We start from the raw sequence: 19,601 nt of genomic DNA, 5'->3' as shown, positions 1-19,601 counted from the left end.
TATAATGTGAGACAAATCAGATTTGGTGTTTGTGTATGAGAGTGCAGTATTTCCAGTTATATGCACAAGGATACCATTTCACTAGAGGACAATTACCATTCAGTCCTTGTGTTGGGCGTGGCAGGCTCACAGGAAGATTCATAGGTATGTGGTTGGGTTTATTTATTTTTCTGTTTATTGTTTAAAAAAAAACACACACACTGCCTTTCTCTCTTAGTTATCAAGGCACTTAATACCAGGGCTGCTTTTCAGCCAGAACTCGGTTCCAGCACCTCTCAGGAGGACACTATTTCCATTATAAGAGAACAAGGGAGGTATTCGTGGTGAGTTCTGACATCTCTTTTTCTAGAAAAATAACGCTGCTTAATATAATTATTAAACTGAAGCTGCTCTGCTAAAAGATTATCCAGCATTTATTTTGACCATTCTCTATCAATTTGTGAGGAAAAATAATTGCATTTGAAAATTATCAAAGAGAGGAGAAAACTTTGGTAAAATTCGCATAGGTGGAGAGCAGGGTCTTGTTGTGCTTGCCTCAACTCTGAGGTGCTTGAGGGGTGTCTGTGAGTGTCCTTTAAATTTTCAGATTGACTCACCAATGGTCTACTCTTTGAAACCTTCCTGAGTGCTTGCATTTCAGTCAAACCTCAGGGGAAAATATCATGACCTAACTCCTCCTATGGGGCTTTTTCAGATCAGGAAGCTTAGTTAGCCAGGAAAGCTGCAGAGTGCTAGAGAAATGTTTACTGGGACAAAAACACATACACCACACTTAACCACCTCACAATAACAAGGTAAGCAAAACAAAAAACAAAACCCTGCACTCACTGAAATTCTTGAGAAATTATAAAGTATTCTATGGACGAGACAGAAACATGGAAACTTCTTTCACAGAAGATGACAACATGATAGAAATTGGTGGACAGATTTCAGCACAGCAGAGTACTAAATTAATCACATACACACATTGTAGATTCCTTTTTTAAAAAGTTGTTTAGGACTACAATTCTCATCATTTCTAGATGAGGTGGTCAAAGATAAAATGAGTTCCATCCTAAAACATCTGGAGGGTAGCAGCTTGGAGAAAGCTGATAATCTAGTGCATGATACAAAAATCTCTGGTTTTCTTTCCCAAAGGATATGTTAAGGATTCATTTCAAGTTAGCTCAAGTTTGAGAATAGATATGAATGCAAGCACATAACATCACCCATGACACAAATGGAACATCCACTACAACAGGTTGAAACCTTAAAGTATAGCAAGTAACGTCACTGTGTGAATGTAAAACATCTCACTGTAATGGGACATAGTAATGTAGTCTTGTTAAAATAGACCTAATGATACTTGTCTTTCCTCCCCCCTTTCCATTTTTTTGTATCATATGAAATTACAATGGGAAACCTGTAAACAGGGATCAGCTTCTCCTATACTTTTCATATTATTCTGAGACTTGTTGTCTTTGATGACAGTGGTGATAAATTAGTTGAGTTTACATTTGGCAAGCTATGGAATGCATTTAGAGTCCTTTGCTTTCATAATCTGCAAAATAAAATAAAATCATTATTGAACGCAGGTCAGTGAACCAAGACTGCAGCCTGCTAATGAAAGCAACATTTTATATTTGGAGACTTATTAATTCTTTTTATTTCATTTTTTACTTCCTGAATCCTCTGGCTGCCATGGCTTTGCAGTAGTCTGGGAGAGTAGAATCCAATAGATGAGATCGTAGATCAGAGTGTCAGGTGGTAGTGGGAAATAGAGTGTCAGTAAGTTGCCTTTTGTGTCACACATTGAGCACCCCCCTCCCTCTACCCACCACAGCTTCCCTTTTCTGCCCCTCCCCTTTCCAGCCCTGCTGTTCCCCTCCTGCCACACCCCTTCTGTCTTTGGCCCTTCACCCATAAAACTAAAGCAAGTATTCTCCAGTATAACAGCCTCCTGTTGTCAAAAAACACACCAAAAAAAAACCAAAAACCAATGCAAACCTTTGAAATTGATTGCCTTTTAGAGCTTTTCTGTAGGCCAGTACAGGGAGTGCACAGTTCCCTGCCTACTTACAAATCGGGCAGTGGAGATTGTTGTGCTACTCTGCTGTGATTAGCATCTAAAGGGATGAAAAGTGGAGAATGACTTTTGGTTTTTGGAAGCAAATTTTGACATATGCATTGGAAATCATGTCTCAGATCTGGTGAGAACTTGACTGGCACCTCCATGTTAAAGCTGAGATTTGTGGGAATGCTGTGCTGCCAAAATGGGCTGCTGCTAATCACACATTGTCCAATTGTGCAACTGATGGCAGCTCCAGAACACTCTGAAGACACAGGTGTAAGAGCTGTCTCGGGCCAGCTTGTTTTTGTAGCCCTTGATCCATCTAAATACACATGAATCCTCCAGGGTTTTCCAACTCCCTTCTATGCAGAGAAGTCCCCAGAAAGCACACTGGGAGACTGTGGGAGGAAATGTCCTTCATGCAACAACATGAAAAAGCACCACAGTTATGTAGCACCCAAATGGCCCTTGGTTCAAAGTTTGTGAAAGTATTTTATAAATATTTTTTTGTAGAAACTTGGTGGGTTTTGAAAAATCTAACTATGTCCCATGTTCTTTTTCCAGCACAATTGATTCTTTGCACCATGCATCCATGAAGTACAGGGCTCTCTTGGGAAATAATGTAAAATAGATTAGGGGATTAAACATGAAGAAATTGGTTTCCACTGGCTATATTATTAATCTTTTTCTAAAATAAGTTTTTCATTAAGACCTTTTATTGAACACCCCGACAGAAGCTTCCTAATCAATAAAGGAATTCATTCCAAAAAGAAATAGGGAGGGGTGGATAGAAAATGATGTCCATGGAATTGGCTCTAGGTTAATACATAGATTTAAAAATTAGTTTATTCTCCAAAGAAAAACCAATTGGCAGTGAGTTTCCATGGACTCAAAGCAACATAATAGAATATAAATCGCTTTCAAAGTGCTGACTCTCTTGCACACTTGTTTAATGTGGAATATATTCAATTCTGTATGGATGTAATGCATACCAAATTTATCTTGGTGGTGTCTGTTTAAAAATAATAGGTTCTACCCTGGACTCATTAAACTGATAACTATTAAGTATATTGGTTGAACAGATGACACTGGATCATCTCTTGTGCAATCAGATGGAGTACAATAGGATTGGCTTGGTTTCTGCAAGGGCAGGGAGTGCATAATTGTAAAATGGATTTCATTGCCCCAAATGTCAGCTTAATTTAGCTTTACTATAGAGAAATAAATATGTGAAGCTGCTAGAATGAATCACTACAGCTACAATGATCAGGGCCGGCCCAATACTACAGCACATGTGGTGAACAAAAAAGAAAGGTGTTCTCCACCCTGCCCTCCCCTGGGAAGAAGGTGTGAGTGAAGATCTACATCAGGAACAAGATTGGGAAAAGACCAGTAGCGCCTCCTATTCACCAAGAGGCTGTGTAGGAATAACGGAGAGGACAGGAGGTTGAATGCAGGTGAGCTGTGCAGGAGCATGCTGGCAAGTGTGCTCCAAGCAAGCTGCCGGCTAGCTCTGCAGAGGCTCCTTTTATTAGCAGAAGTCAACAATTGGAAACAGTAGTGAAAACGCCCTGAGCTTAATGTATTTCCATCTACGCACATTTCCAGCATTAGCAAATACACGAGTCAGCAGGTGCTTCCCTCAAATGTTCCCCCCGATACTTAATTACTTCTGCGTCCCCCGTCATGCTCCAGCCAAGCGATATGTCTAACAAACAAATTGTGAGAGGACAAAAGGTCAGGGGGAAACCCCTGTTTTCTAGCCAAGAAGGCAAAAGGTCAGGGAAAGCAGGCGTTACGCTCCTTGACACACTGTTGCATGTCTGGTGCGAGGTTTGCCTTTGCAAAGCGGAGCGTTACCTCCACAAGTCTGCTGTAGAAGTGGCATGAGGGGCATGCCAAGGAGTAAGTAGGCTCATCTGACAGCTGCAGAAGCAGCAGGTGAAACATTTACTGGAGGCTTGATCTGCTGCCCATGTGGATCCTGCCACTGACGGCAGTTACCTCACCTTGTGGCATGCACTCAGAGTTTGGGATCCTACATTTTTGTTCTTTCTTTGAAGGAGAGTTCCATGCCTGGAACTATAGTCTGCAGTTATGGGAAAACTGGGTTAAGTGGCAGTCCCATCCAGCACAGGATTTGAGTGCTAGCTCTTGAAAAGGTTGTAGAGCAATTTTAAAGCTAATTTATGGGAAGTGTTGACAGGTGTTGTGATCATTCATTTTTGGCATGACTCATTCCTTAGGGGTGATTTTATAAATGCTCCGTGCCCTTAAAATAAGGATGGAATAGAAGATGACATATGCACATGACAATCAATGAAAGGCAAATCAATTAAAATGTCAGATGAAAGATGTGCGCAAAGGCAATTAAAAGAGTGACAAAGTGTAGTGGTGTCTGCAAATAAAGATTACATTTCAAAATGGGTAGAGAACTTTGAAGTAAATGAGAATGTGGACTTTAGGAAGGTGTCTGCCCTGAGTCCACTTTTTAATTCTTCTTCCATTAACAGAAGAAACTCCTGGTGCTGCTTCTATTTGGGGGCAGAAATAATCCACTCATCCCTACATTTTCTGGCATTATTCCCACAATACATTTCTTCTTAGCCACTTGATGACATTTTCCAGTCTGTTGTATATTGGTAAAAAATGTTCTGCTCCTTGCTGATAAATATTATCAAGCTTTCTCCATAGGACAAAGAGTAATTTTACTGGAAGTCTACATGTGACCATGGACCACAGTTTAATTCATCTTAATTTCCAGTTCAATGCCAACAATAGCTGAAAAATTAGGTCCTATATTTGTAAATGCATGCATTATGGAAAAACTATGGCACAATATTGAACACCTTCACATACATTTCCTATTATCCTTGTAAAGGATTGTGTTGCTCAGGTGGGTATTTTTAAGCATCCTCCCACTGTCTGGAGTTGTCAGTTGGTGAAGGTGAGATAGTACATAACCCTGAGGGCATCGTGTGCAGTCTTTTAAGAGCAAAAGAAGAAACATAAATTGGCCAAGCACAAAGGAAGGCAACCATAGCTGCTGACAAGTGCAATAGGTTGATACTATTTCAGGAAGAAGCATTTGCAAAGTACTGTAAGCAAGTTCACAAGTCTTGCAACAGTCTCTGAATGATTTCGTAGGTGGAACATGTCACTTGCTTTTGATAAGCATTTATTAAAGCTAAATGATGCTCGATATTTGTTTTACAGCCCAATCCTAACCATGTTTACCTCAGAGCAATTTCCATCAATGCAAAATGTTACTTCCAAATTAGTATGATTAGGACTGCAGTGCTAGGATTTTTGATGCTGGCAATTAAGCAGGGCTAAGACAAAATTAATTATTTTATTTTGTACAAACATTGAGCTGCATCAAAAGCCCACAGTGTCTGTGACAGTGTTTGCAGCATTGTTCCAGCTTCTTCTCAGTTTCTTTCTCAGTTGGCGTTGTTTGTCTTCAGGGGCGTTGTTATGCAGGCAAATACAATTGACCACATAGCTTTGTGATGGCCTTCAGTTACGGTGTGATACCCACTTGACTGAAATCATGGATGAGATTGATGTCTTCAGCTTCTAGTGCTCTTACCCTCAATGGACTTTGTTTGCCTTCACTGACATCACCACATGGCCAAGATGAATGGATGTGTAGCATTGTAACACCATCTCATTCGCTATTTGATCATTGGTTGGCTCGGGTAGCCCATGTGATTAACATAGGAATTAGAATGCGGTGGATGCGGGGGAAATGACAGAAGCAGCAAGGGATAGGGAAAGCAATGTCTTTGATTCCCCCCCCCCCCACCGCCCAAGTACCTGTTTCCTCTGAACAGAGGGTGCACACACACTGGGGAGCAGGGGGCAGAGAGTGAAGGAGGCAGCCACAGCATTCCAGCCCTCACTGCTGACTGCAGGCACCCCCATTCTGGCACCCCCTCACAAAATCAAGAGCGATGCTCTCCTCCAACTAGAATCCAGAAGCACAAGGCCACTGAGAAGAGAGGAGGCAAATCAGTGGATGTGGGCACTGAACTGGGCTGCGTTGGGCTGCCTCCTGGTAGTGCCTCTAAGACAGGGGTAGGCAACCTAAGGCCCATGGGCTGGATGCGGCCCAATCGCATTCTCAATCCAGCCGTGGACGGTCTGGGAATCAGCGTGTTTTTACATGAGTAGAATGTGTCCTTTTTAAAAAAAATGCATCTCTGGGTTATTTGTGGGGTCTGCCTCGTGTTTTTACATGAGTAGAATGTGTGCTTTTATTTAAAATGCATCTCTGAGTTATTTGTGGGGCATAGGAATTTGTTCATCCCCCCCAAAAAAAATATAGTCCGGCCCACCACATGGTCTGAGGGATGGTGGACCAGCCCACGGTTGAAAAAGGTTGCTGACCCCTGCTGTAAGAGATGTGTGAAGCACTGTAGGACAAGCATGATGGGGCTGTGTGACTGGCTCTATAGCAGCAGCACTGCTGCTGTCCACAGAGCCACTGTCTTGGATCTTGCTGCTACTGGCACTGTTGCTGCTCTTGTGGTGCAGGCGGGAGACCGGCCAGCTGACGCCGTACTTGGCGGGTGTGATCCGCACCCCCCCCCCATGCCTGCACTCCCAGCATGGCCCATCCTGGTGTCCCTCTTTGTGAGCGTTCGTTCCTCCAATGCCTGGGAAAGGAATGCTGGACAATGTTGGGGGCACCTGTGTGGGGCTGCCTGCTTCACACCCCTTCAAAAATTCAGGACCATGGCCTCTATGGAAGCCCCCACACTGCATCCCTGCTTTCACCCTGACCACTGTTGGATTCAGCCCCACCACCAGATGCATGTGGCGCATGGCAAATTACCACTAAGAGCGGCTTTGAGGGACCAGGCCAGCCCACAGCCACAGCAGCCAGAAGAGACAGGAATCCCTGCCATAGGAAGACGCCACAGCCCATTTGCTGCAGTTGGATATCTTGAATTTAGCCTGCCTGCACAATTGGGTCAAGGGTGGGCAGGCCTGTGGTGGGCTCCCTCCTAACGGGTGGGTCTGACTGGGTCCAACAAGGACTCCATTCAGGTCTGCTCCCCAGGGATAAAAACAAACACACCTCACACATGGCACCACAAGAAAGCAATGTTTCCATGACAACATCATGGGCAGACCCATCTTTGAATGCCACTGTGTTTAATGTGGTGAACAAGTAGGAAGAGATTGAAAACTCGGGCCCTGTTTCCATTGGGGAACCTCCCCCCCCAAAAAAACCCCTCTACATTTCCCTTGAATAGCCACATTTCCTTTAATTCTGGATAAAATGACAGAGAGCTACACTAATGGTCCTAAATATGTGACGAAAAGGGACTGTTAATGTAGGAGCTTTGAAGGAATCCAGACTGCTGATGTGCTAGTGTGGCTGAGTACTGGTGAAGTACTGAAGAACCAGCAGAAAAGTTGCTCTCTTACTTGAGTGATGAGGATGGGGCTTTGACATGGTCAACCCCTAAATACCACCAGTGTGTCAGCGAGGCAGAGCAACAATTGAGCCATAAATTGTAAAGATATACAATCCAGAGCAACACATATAGAGGCGGGGGGAATAGTGCATGTCAGTGCCATGTAGAGTTTATGTTTTCCAGCTCTAACTCTTTACTAGCCAAGTCTTTTTAAAATAGAAGGCCAAGCCAAGAACACCAGGAGACATTCTAATTGTGCATGTTATTTTGAAACTGGCTGGGTTGCCTTGTGCTTATTTGTCTTTTGGCATGAACTTAACAGCAAAATTATGTTTCCAGACATGCACTTAGGCCACATCAAACTGTTCTTCATCTTTGGACAGCTTTAGCATTGCAGTCCAAATTAATTAATTAACTTGTGTTCCTTAGTTTAACTCATTCTCATTGTCTTTGTCCCATTATTCCCAAGTGCAGGAGCAAATTAACATTTCCATTTTTTCTCAACCCACACACCCTTCCTCTACTCTGAGGCTTTTTCTTTTCTTTGCCTTGTTGCAATTTGTGAATTTTTTTAATTAAAAAAATAGAAAATTCAAAGGGAATGTTAATTATCCCATGTTTCACTTTTCAGTTTAATACATAGTCATCTCATTACTTGATATGGGACTCATGCCTTTAGGAGCAGAAACAGACAGTTTTCATCTTATTATTTCAGGTTTTCCTCCTCAGCAACAGCAAATAAAAAGAAAAAAGAAAAAGAAACCCATGTGGGTTTGGGATTCTGATATGAACTTTTCCTATGGATTCCTCCATGTAGGGAAAGTGTTAAGTCAGATTTGGCTCTAAGTGTGCTAAAAAGAAAAACAGGTGATGCATTTAGATAGCCTACTGAAAGAAGCAGTAGGGCAAACAGAGCTAGGAAAGAAGATAATATGCATCCATGCTGCCATCTAGTGATTATAAAAGTACGAATAAGTTTTTTGACACATGCAATATTATGCTGCGCCATACCTATGACATTGCTGTTTCTAATAATAATAATAATAATAATAATAATAATAATAATATTTATTTATATCCCGCCCTCCCCAGCTGAAGCTGGGCTCAGGGCAGCTAACAACAATAAAATAATACAACATTCTAAAATCATTTCATTATAAAATTAATTCAAATCAAATTGATGGCAACCATTGGGCTAGAGTTCTGTGAAGATTGCCAAAGGAGGGAGTCAGGCTGTGCCTTGGCCAAAGGCCTGGTGAAACAGCTCTGTCTTACAGGCCCTGCAGAAAGATGTCAAGTCCCGCAGGGCCCTAGTCTCTTGTGACAGAGCATTCCACCAGATCGGAGCCACAGCCGAAAAAGCCCTGGCTCTAGTTGAGGCCAGCCAAACCTCTCTGTGGCCTGGGACCTCCAAGATGTTTTTCTTTGAAGACCATAAGGTCCTCCGTGGGACATACCAGGAGAGGTGACCCCTTAGGTACGAGGGTCCTAGGCCATATAGGGCTTTAAAGGTTAAAACCAGCACCTTAAACCTGATCCTGTACTCCACCGGGAGCCAGTGCAGCTGGTATAGCACATCCTTGATATGGCTCCAGCATTTTATCTATTTATTTAAGCACTGAACTTTCCAGTTGTATCTGATAATTTTCTTTTCAGATGTAGCTCTTCCAAACAAATCTTTTGCTGCATTCCCACCTCCCGATAAATATCTGTAGATTTCTGAAGGCTGCTTTGTATATGAACATATAAATGAGGCCTCCAGGTGGGTGATAATTCTGGGTCGGTCTTCTTCTTCATGTGTACAAGGTTCTTTTTTGCAGTGTCCACACAACATTGTTGTCATCAGAATGCCGTTTCCTATTCCCGCCCCCAATTTTATTCAGATTTACCCTTTCCAGGGGAAATCCAAATACAGTTTTAAGACTCACCTGTGATATCTCGGTGAAGCAATTGCATCTCTCATCTGGAAGCACCCTGAACAGATTCAGGTCTCTCGCATGGAATTTCAAACTTGTTATGGGACTCACCCTGCTACGCTGCAGGGTAAAGTGACCTATTTCAGGTAGAACCATGTGAGAGGGTTCAATGAAAGCTGGATTTTAAAAGCAGAAAACAACTAGCATTTTTGTCACCAGCTATAAACATTCTTTGCCAACAAAGATCCGTATAGTAAAAGCTATGGTTTTCCCAGTAGTGATGTATGGAAGTGAGAGCTGGACCATAAAGAAGGCTGATCGCCGAAGAATTGATGCTTTTGAATTATGGTGCTGGAGGAGACTCTTGAGAGTCCCATGGACTGCAAGAAGATCAAACCTATCCATTCTTAAGGAAATCAGCCCTGAGTGCTCACTGGAAGGACAGATCGTGAAGCTGAGGCTCCCAATACTTTGGTCACCTCATGAGAAGAGAAGACTCCCTGGAAAAGACCCTGATGTTGGGAAAGATGGAGGGCACAAGGAGAAGGGGACGACAGAGGACGAGATGGTTGGACAGTGTTCTCGAAGCTACCAGCATGAGTTTGACCAAACTGTGGGAGGCAGTGGAAGACAGAAGTGCCTGGCGTGCTCTGGTCCATGGGGTCACAAAGAGTTGGACACGACTAAACGACTAAACAACAACAACAACAACATAAACATTCTTAAGGCAAAACTTCTGCTTCAGTTGCTTGCCATTTGTACTTGTCATGCCTTGTTTGCATTCTTACTGTTTTCTTTACTAACTGCTTTCAAACATTCACTGATCAATTCCCAACGCCACAGTCTAGGTTCAGGCCCATACAATTTGACTAAATTTTGTAGAGATGAGTAAACAATTTCAGATTGGAGAAACATAAATGTTGGCAGTATTTTGCTATTATTACTCTGGGGCAAACATGGAATGTCTGTGCCCTGCGTGTTCTTCCTTTCACAGATGGAGCAAGAAAAGAAAGTTTGTGCATTTTTGTTACCACTGGTAAGACCTTCGCAGTGGTGGCTTCTATCCTGTGGTATTCCCTTCCAAAAAATATGCAGCTAGCTTCTGATTTTAAAGAAAGTTTTACAAACCTATCTATTTTTGCAGGCTTTTCATTGCATGTTCTGCTGCTATGGTTTATGGCATTTTGAAGTGTTTTTGGCCAAGCCTTGTCCAATCCATTCATTCTTTTATGATATTTAGCAATATCATTCAATTCCTATCAGCCCTAACAAGCAATAGTCAGTGGTGATGCAAATGGTACTTCAACAACATTTGGGTGGCCAAAAGCTCTGAACACCTAGTGAATTGTGCACGTTTCTTGAAAACCACCTTGTGTAATGTGTAAGGTGTCAGCCATTTTTTTAAAACGATGGCATAGTGTTTTAGACACAAGCTATATTTGAGAGAGATCAGTAAGAAATTGGTGTGATGTCTTTACACTGGATATTATTATTATTATTATTATTATTATTATTATTATTACTTCTTCATATGTCAAGCTTTTCCATGTTTGTAAAAATTAAGCTATAAAATTCAGTTTATGATTTCTTAAATGACATGAAGCAGCTGATAAAGACACGAAGAGATGTAAGAAATTCTGAGGAGCAAAAAGTTTTGTAGTGTTTTTAAAATTTCACCTTACCAATTGTTTCCCACAAGAGTTTACAGAAAACCTAATTTCCCTATGTTTTTCTCCCTTAGGAGATGCCCTATGCCTTTCTCCATATGAGATTCACACTGAATTACCTGGACAAAATGAGATGCTTGAGAAAGCGATCTGCAGTTTCCTTCCTAGGAGTCCTTGTCATCTGCTTGTTGTTCATGAACTTATACATTGAAGATAGCTATGTCTTGGTAAGTTTGGTGTATGGAACAAACTACCCTTTAAAACTATTGGATAACAAAAATAAATACAGGGATGTGAGGGTGGGCATTGTCCTCTCCTATGAGTCATAAAATGTGTGATAGCTTGTCCAAAGGGACAAGTGTGATAGCTTGAATTGTCTGTGGACTGTGAGACAGAGTGAACAATTACTTATTTGCTGAAGAGATGGGTCTGAAAGCAATGATAGCATTGCCTGTTGGAGCCTTCTCTTCATTTCTGCATGATTTATTGAGCAAATGTGAAGCCCTGAAACATCAGCCATGCTGCACATCTTGAGTTCAGAAAAAGATGGAATCTGCCCAAAGCCCTAGCAATGTTGGCCATGGGAAAGGGGTAGAAGGTTTCAGGATACTGGATGCTGAAGCTGCAAACATACAGTTCTGGTTTGTCTTCAGCTGGAGTCATTTAGAATCCTTCAGCCACTTCCTAAGTGTGTGTGTTTTTATTGGGGGGAGAACAAACGGCCATGTTGGCTCTGACCAAAGGTCCATCTATTCTCTTTCCAATGGCAACCAGCCAGCTGCTTCTGGAAACCCACAAAAAAGAGACAGTATGAAATGGATGGGCTGTGGTTTGTCCTCCACATTTGCCCACCCAAGATGACTTTGAAGGGAGGATTCTCCCAACTTAGAAGAACTGGGCAAAGTAAATAAATTGTTTTTCCAATTGATTACAAAATTCCTTGCTATTAAAACACCACAGAAAGGATTCACTTTTGTATATGGCTGTTCAGGCTTCAGCCAGCAAGGCATTTCCAAGTAAGAGAACCCAACATTTGGTCCTTTTTATTATTTGTATTCTGCTCAGCTTTTGATATATGGCTTCTTTTTGTGGCACCATCTGCATTAAGATTGTAGGCGGGATTTTATTTATTAACAACCCCTAACTTGTGATTAGATGTGATGTGGCTTATACCATATTTTCTGTCAATCTGGCTGGTGCCTCCTTTGGTTTGCTAATTGCTTCAAAATCCCACAGTTGCATATCTGGGATTTTTTATTTATTGTGGTTTATGCGTTTCTGTTTTGCTTGTCTTTAGATCTTTTTGTGAACTTCCCAGATGGCATGATGTATTGTGCTTTATTTGACTTCTTTATAATAAAATGTGTTTTCCCTCCATTGTATCTTTCAAAACAAATTTGGCACATCTCATTGCTGAGCCTCTGCTCTGTTTGTCTAGTTCTTTCGAGATCTTATGGTTCATTCAGTGTCTGAGATTAGACATAATGAGAAGTAATGTTTTGTACTCACCATAGTTAAGTTCACACATCATGGTCTGAACTTTCAGACAAGCTATGATCTAGAGACACTTTGTGGTTTTTCTTAATATATATATGGTACAACTTAAGACCATGGTTGCAGATCCTGTATTGTCAGTGCCAAACAAACCACAGCTTGTGAGTAGACTGAAGCTCAAATGTTAAAACAAACCACAGTTTAGCTAAACAGACCATGGTTTCATGTTACATCTGAGTTTATCCTATATATTAGGGTGTTGGAACTTGTCACTTTTGTTGTTGTTCTTCTTCCTGGACTATCTGATATATTTTATGTGTCCCTCATAATAAGAAAGACTAATGAGAAAGCTACATACATTTTTGAGAACTTCCTTTCTCATAAATTCAAATTCATGAGAAAAAGAATTATACAGATTCCATGGATCAGTTAAATCCTTAGCCCTCTGAATACTCATGTCAAGGTGGTGGGAGCAATGATAACGATGCTCAGTTATCCAAGGGGGAAGTGGTAAGATAAGAATTCCAGGGAAGATTATATGTGGGATGGTGTCAGGGGTTGGCACGGTTGGGTCATTGCCAAGGCACATTGTCCAGGAATGACCCCTCAACCTAGAGTCTTCTGTTGCTCCACCTCCTTGGTGTTGCTACCTTTTCACCTACCCTCTCTAAGTAAATAAAAAGTTTGAGGTGAAGGAGAAGTATTTTCTGTATGCCTTGCCCTCTCCCTCTGGGAGGTGGCATGGATTCATTCCTAGGGGGAGAGAAAAGCCAATGGGCACAGTGTTGGCATGTTCCTGCCTGAGACATAACAACATATAGTGCCCAAGTCATGGAGCATAGTATTCAAAGCCAGCTAGGTTATTTTGGCACCTGAGGCAGAATATCCCTCTCTGTAGCAACAACAACAATGTTGGCTACCATTTCATGACAGCCAAAATCTGCTGGCTAATGCAGTCACTTCTGTCTTCCTAATGGCAGGGCTGGTTCTCAATGGGCAGAGGCAACACTGCTGCCAAAGTCAATGTAAAATCTGAAACCAGCACTGTTCCCTCCAAAAAAAGAGAGGACTTTTGAAGCTTTTTCAAAAGTATTATACAACAAATAGAGACACAGAGCTTTTTGGGTTTCCATGCCTTATTCAGAATGCATTCCATGTGTCTAGTAGTCTGCCTTAACCAACACTGCCTAAAATGTGCATTGAGGTTGCCATGGAAAAAAGAAGGAAAATCAACATTTCAATGCAGAACCTCCTTTGAGATGCTACAGCCAAGCGGTTTTCACATCTCTTGAGAGAGATGGCTACAATATACATACATGAAGCATGGCTTTGAGGTGTATTGAAGAAGACAACTTGCATGGGAGGTAGTTCTGAAACGTACAGCAGTAGCTTTCCTACAGTCTGGAAACACATTGTGTTCTTGTTTCAAAGGTGTGTTTTGGATCTGTACTTCATGGGCAGAACTCATGTTCCATGGGAAAATAATTCTAATATATAATATCATTATATTCAAATAAAAATAGGAAAGTTATTAATCTCCCCGGACATCTTAAACAACATCAATGTTTAACAAGCTGTCTATCTATCTGACTGTCAATGGAATTTAATTCTGCTCCCCCCTCCCCCCCAAAAAATATTGTTATCTTTTCTTAACTTTTGGATGATCTTATATCTCAGCTTGATAAGCAGAGATACAAATTAACCTTCTGACTGTGTATTCAGCACAGCCCCTTTATTCTTCCTTGGTTTTAGCCAACCTTTAATTAACCAATGTTTCCTATTTCATCCACATGAGGACAGTATAGTTAACAACTTTTCAACAAGCCAGGATGTTAAACTCTGCTATGAGGTTGACTGAACATCCCAACTTGCTCTGAAGCTATTAATCATTGCTTCTGAATTTGGAAGAAATTGGGAAATGTACTTAATTGGAAGCCTTCCCAAATTGTTTGCCAAAAAATAATAAAGTGTCTGAAATAACAAAAAATGTATTGATATTTCAGTTTAATAAACCAATATATGATTATCCAAACACATACATTGTGTTCCTGATCCACATCCTGTACATTAATCCTCCAGTTTAGCAAGTAATATATGCACATATTGACAGTGCAGATTCAGAATCACATATCTGAATACATTTCTCTATCCCCTATCAAGTTGGATGTATACTGTTTTTGATGCAAATGATAATGCTTGATTCTACCTGAAACCACCTGCACATGCTTATAACCAGGCTAATAGGGACTAATCTACATATATTTGCAGTGTAAGGATGTGTTTTCGTCCCTAAACCCCTCCCCATTCCTCACACTAGCTTCTGAATTGTGAATGTCTTGCTTTTTTCTGTTTCTCTACCAACTGCTAGGATGGAGACAAACAGTTAATCAGAGAAACAGCCACACATCAATTAAACTCTGAGCGATACGTTCACACATTTAAAGATCTGTCCAATTTCTCAGGATCAATAAATGTTTCCTACCGCTATCTGGCTGGCACACCTTTGCTAAGAAAAAGTAAGTATCTGAACATTTCGATTTCATTAAGTAAAGCAAGATTTTTATCTGACCTAATTGCAACAAGCAGAGAAAAAACTGCAAGTTGGATGTTGCTGCTTAGTAGAGTTGGGAGAAAGAAGCTTTAACTCAGTATTCAATTGATAAACTTTACTTTCCCACAGAATTTGTATGTCATATGTGCAGAGTGCATGAACACGAAAAGGAAGAGGCCTTCATAACCCCCTAAGTTGTGGCACAGTTTTAGGAAGGGCATAGAATTGATACTTAGGTGGCGTTAGTGATGAGCAAATATGTCAATTTCAGTTTCTCATTTTTCCTTTAGGTCAGTTCTCCACATGTCTACACCAGTTTGTGATTTATTTATTTTTAAACACCTCATGAGAAATTAATTCAACATTTGTTTGATGTGAATTTCTCTTACTATGCACATTTTATATGCATGTTTCCATAATATACACATTTTTGCAAAGTGCTTTTTCCCTAATGTGATGTGTTTTTGTACATTATTTTCACTAATATATGTATCTATATGCACACTTTACCATTGTATTTATATTTTTGTACACACTACATGGTGTGAGAACTGCATTGCAAAATTCAGAGCAGCACAATTTCAAAGGATAGCTGTGTTCTGGTTCACACGTTGTTTCAGAAAATGCCTGTTTTTTTAGTCTTTGAATACCCATACAAAATGAATATGGATCAATTTTCTCCGACCAACCCAAAATCTATTTTTAAGCTATTTTTTAAATCTATTTATCTAGCTATGGTTCAAGATATTTCAGGAGCATTGAGTTAAACAGTGAAGACTTCAGCAGAGCTTAATTCTCCCACTGACACCAATACAATTTAAAATGCATGAGTATGACTGGATCAGAGTCCTTGCTTTATTTCCTTTTTAAGTACAAAAGGGGGAGGGGAGACATTAATTTGCCATTTATTCCCTAATGGATGGAATTGTAAACAGTTTGTGAGCCATAACTTTAAAATTCCCATTCCCCAAACAGAGTGTATAGCATTAATATTGTAAATATATTGTTTTCCTGCCAGCATCTTTGTACACATGCCTCCTGGCTTTTTAGTTCACATCTCACACTACTTCCTGCAGTTAACAACTGATGTTTAATGCAATAGCCTCTATGTGCTCCCAATACATCTTTCTGGAGAAAAGGTATCAAGATTAGCCAATATATATTATCCTTAAAGCAATCAAAAATCTTCACAATTATATGCATTCAGGAGAGCTTTTACTTTGTAAAAAAAAATCTCTCCCACCCACCCACCAGACACACAAAACTAGGTAGTTTCAAAAGCCATTTATGATGTGATATTGGGGTGGGATCTGCTATCTAAAAGGGGGGAAGGCAAAAGGCCTGCTGGCCATATATTTCCCATGGCCTTTGTGATTCAGGTAACTTATTTTGAATAAAACAGCAACTCTGCTTTTATCTTGTAGAGATAAAAGGTGAGACCAGTCATGAGAGCTATGCTCTGTCTCCACAGCTGGAGGAAGTAATGATTCTGAATACCAGCTGTTGGAAACCATAAGAGGAGAGGGTGCTGTTGTGCTTGGGGCCTGCTTGTAGGTTTCCCACAGGCAGCTGGTGGGACACTTTGAAAACAGAATGCTGGACTAGAAGGGCTATCAGCCTGATCCAATAAGCTCTTCTTTATGTTCCCATGTTCTGACAATATTTGTAGTCTCTATTTATTATTATTACTTTGCTTCTCCTTTTCAGGATATCTTACTATTGGACTGTCCTCTGTCAAAAGGAAAAAGGGGAATTATTTGCTGGAGACAATCAAGTCCATCTTTGAGCAGTCAAGTTATGAAGAGCTGAAGGAAATTGCAGTAGTGGTCCACCTGGCAGAGTTTGATTCATCCTGGTGTGATGGGATGGTTCAGGATATATCACAGAAATTTGCCCATCATGTGATTGCTGGGAGATTAATGGTGATCCATACGCCTGAAGAATACTATCCTGTATTGGATGGCCTTAAGAGAAATTATAATGACCCAGAGGACCGAGTGAAATTTCGTTCCAAGCAAAATGTAGATTATGCTTTCTTGCTTAACTTTTGTGCTAACCTTTCTGATTATTATGTGATGCTAGAAGATGATGTTCGGTGTGCAAAAAACTTCTTGACTGTTGTTAAGAAAGTCATAACCTCACGAGAAGGAACATACTGGGTGACGTTAGAATTTTCAAAGTTGGGCTACATTGGGAAGTTGTACCATTCCCATGATCTCCCTCGCCTGGCTCATTTCTTGCTGATGTTCTACCAGGAAATGCCTTGTGACTGGCTGCTGATACATTTCCGTGGGCTGTTGGCTCAAAAGGATGTGATACGTTTCAAACCATCTCTCTTCCAGCATATGGGATATTATTCATCCTACAAGGGTGCTGAGAATAAATTGAAAGATGACGACTTTGAAGAGGATTCATTTGACCTTCCTGATAACCCACCTGCCAACCTGCACACTAACATGAATGTATTTGAAAACTACGAGGCAAGCAAGGCATATAGTAGTGTCGACGAGTACTTCTGGGGCAAAGCTCCCTCGACTGGAGATTTCTATATGATCGTCTTTGAAAAACCTATTAAAATTAGCAGAATTAAAGTTGTCACTGGGACAGAAGACCGGCAAAATGATATCTTGCATCATGGGGCTCTGGAAGTTGGGGAGAAAATTGTTGGTGGCAAAAAAGGGAGGCAATGTACTACTTTCTTGCGGCTAGGGGAGTTTAAAAACGGAAACTTTGAAATTACAAATGTGGAGCACAAAGTTCTTTTTGATATTAACTGTATGAGAATACTTGTTACCAAAAGCCAAAAGGAATGGTTGATCATTCGGAGCATTAGCATATGGACTTCACAGAGCCCAAGTCAATAAGGCAAATGTACCACAGTAGGTTTCCCCCTTCCTTGTAAGGGAAGCTGGCCCCATCGCTTGAATCCCAAAAATGGTGCCACTCCCTAAATGACTCCACCCAACCTGATTTTTACTAAAGACATTGTCAATCTGGGAAATCATAAAACAAACAAAAGCAATCTAGTTTTTACTAGTTCAGTCAGGCAATATACAACTACTAGTTTGATGGAATGTTTGAATTTTTTTAGGAAGTGCAAACAAGTTCTTGTTCATCTCTCAAGCTCCAAATCCTCTTCTCTGTTGTTTTCATCTCCCCTCTGGGGGGAAATCTGATGTACTAAACAAAGCAAGTGCTGTTTCATTATTTAAAGGTTTTGTAGGCCTGTGCCAGTATATTGTCAAAAGAATTTGACTCCATCGTATCCACATATAAATTAAAAATGTAATGGTGGTTTGTGTTTGTACAGTGGTTGGTGGTTTGTTTTGTTTTGAAGAAAGTTTTGGTGACAGAACTCCTGTTAATGAAGGTGGTAATCTCTACTGTATGAAAGTAGTGTTGATACCCTTTGCAACTTATTTAAAATGAAAATACATGTTCTGCTATAAATCTGTAACGCTCATTCTGTTCACCTCAAGTTCTGTAAACTAGTCTTGATCTCAGTCACCATGTATGGTCCTACCATGATTCATTACATTGAAATGATGCACCAATTCAATTTTATCTGCCTTTAGGTTCATTCCCCAGTATTTAGTTTGAATTACGGGAGTAGCCTTTCTGTTTTGCATTATCCATCGTATTATACTTTAGGGTTCTTTTTGGTCTTCATATTCAGCACAGAGGAGGCTTAGATATGTGACAGCTGCAGAAACGCAGACAATTCTGTAACCTACAAGGAAGATGTGGAGAACCTTTGCCCTCCAGATGTTGCTGAACTCCAACTCCTATTAGCCCCAGCATGCATGGCCAATGCAGATGGAGGGCCATAGGTTCCCTATAGGATTTGATGTGCATATGGAGCTCCAACCTTAAGAGCTACTAAGTCAAAGTTATTGGGGGCTGCAATATAAGAGGAGCCAAGGACAGCTGTAGGAAAGAAGGCCATCCCAGCCTTGGGGCCGGGTCATGGTAAAGTGTGCTACTAAAGTGAACTACTAAAGTGATCTACTGAGTTCTGTGAACACAGAGGATCCCTGTAGTGCTATGCATTGTAGCCAGTAAGAACAACAAAAGAGACTACTATTGCACAGCTCCATTTCAGTTCAGTGAGTCTTTTCCCCTTTGCTCTTCTTGTCAATGGAAGACCTATCAGTAGGTGGGTTTATGACAAGGAGCTCTTTTTCATACAATATCTTTGCTGTGTTACCATGTGAGATATTTCCAATCATTTCCCCAGCCATCCAGATCAGCTTTTCCTTTGCAGTTTTTTTTTTAATTAGAAATCTGTCATTCGCTGCTGTTTCCCCGGTGTGAGCTTTTTGTTATTTTTGTGGTTGATTTAATCATTATGAATAAGTCAACTTTGCACACCCCTGCCCAATAAAGCAGGTGTCCCCAACCTGGTGCCTTCCAGGTGACTTGGACTAAAATGTGCATCGTCCTTCTTATCAGCTTCACGTGGCATGCCAGCTACAGGGTCCTCTGGATGGAGAT

At 40.8% G+C, this 19,601-nt stretch overlaps 1 protein-coding gene across 2 annotated transcripts in view; it reads left to right on the top strand.

The window, feature by feature from the left end:
- MGAT4C (MGAT4 family member C) overlaps nt 1–18,826 on the top strand; it is a 314,080-nt gene extending 295,254 nt beyond the window's left edge. For both annotated transcript variants that reach the window (XM_028747287.2, XM_028747288.2), the window contains 3 exons: nt 11,137–11,289; nt 14,925–15,072; nt 16,815–18,826. In XM_028747287.2, the coding sequence (XP_028603120.1) occupies nt 11,137–11,289; nt 14,925–15,072; nt 16,815–17,971 (1,458 nt within the window). In that variant the 3' untranslated portion in view covers nt 17,972–18,826. The remainder of the gene's footprint in view (nt 1–11,136; nt 11,290–14,924; nt 15,073–16,814) is intronic.
- Nucleotides 18,827–19,601: the final 775 nt, after the last annotated feature.

Source organism: Podarcis muralis, chromosome 10 (genome assembly GCF_964188315.1).
Source record: "Podarcis muralis chromosome 10, rPodMur119.hap1.1, whole genome shotgun sequence".
Classification (NCBI taxonomy): Eukaryota; Metazoa; Chordata; class Lepidosauria; order Squamata; family Lacertidae; genus Podarcis; species Podarcis muralis.
The sequence above is the reverse complement of the archived record's forward strand: the minus strand, read 5'-3'. Positions and strand labels throughout refer to the sequence as shown.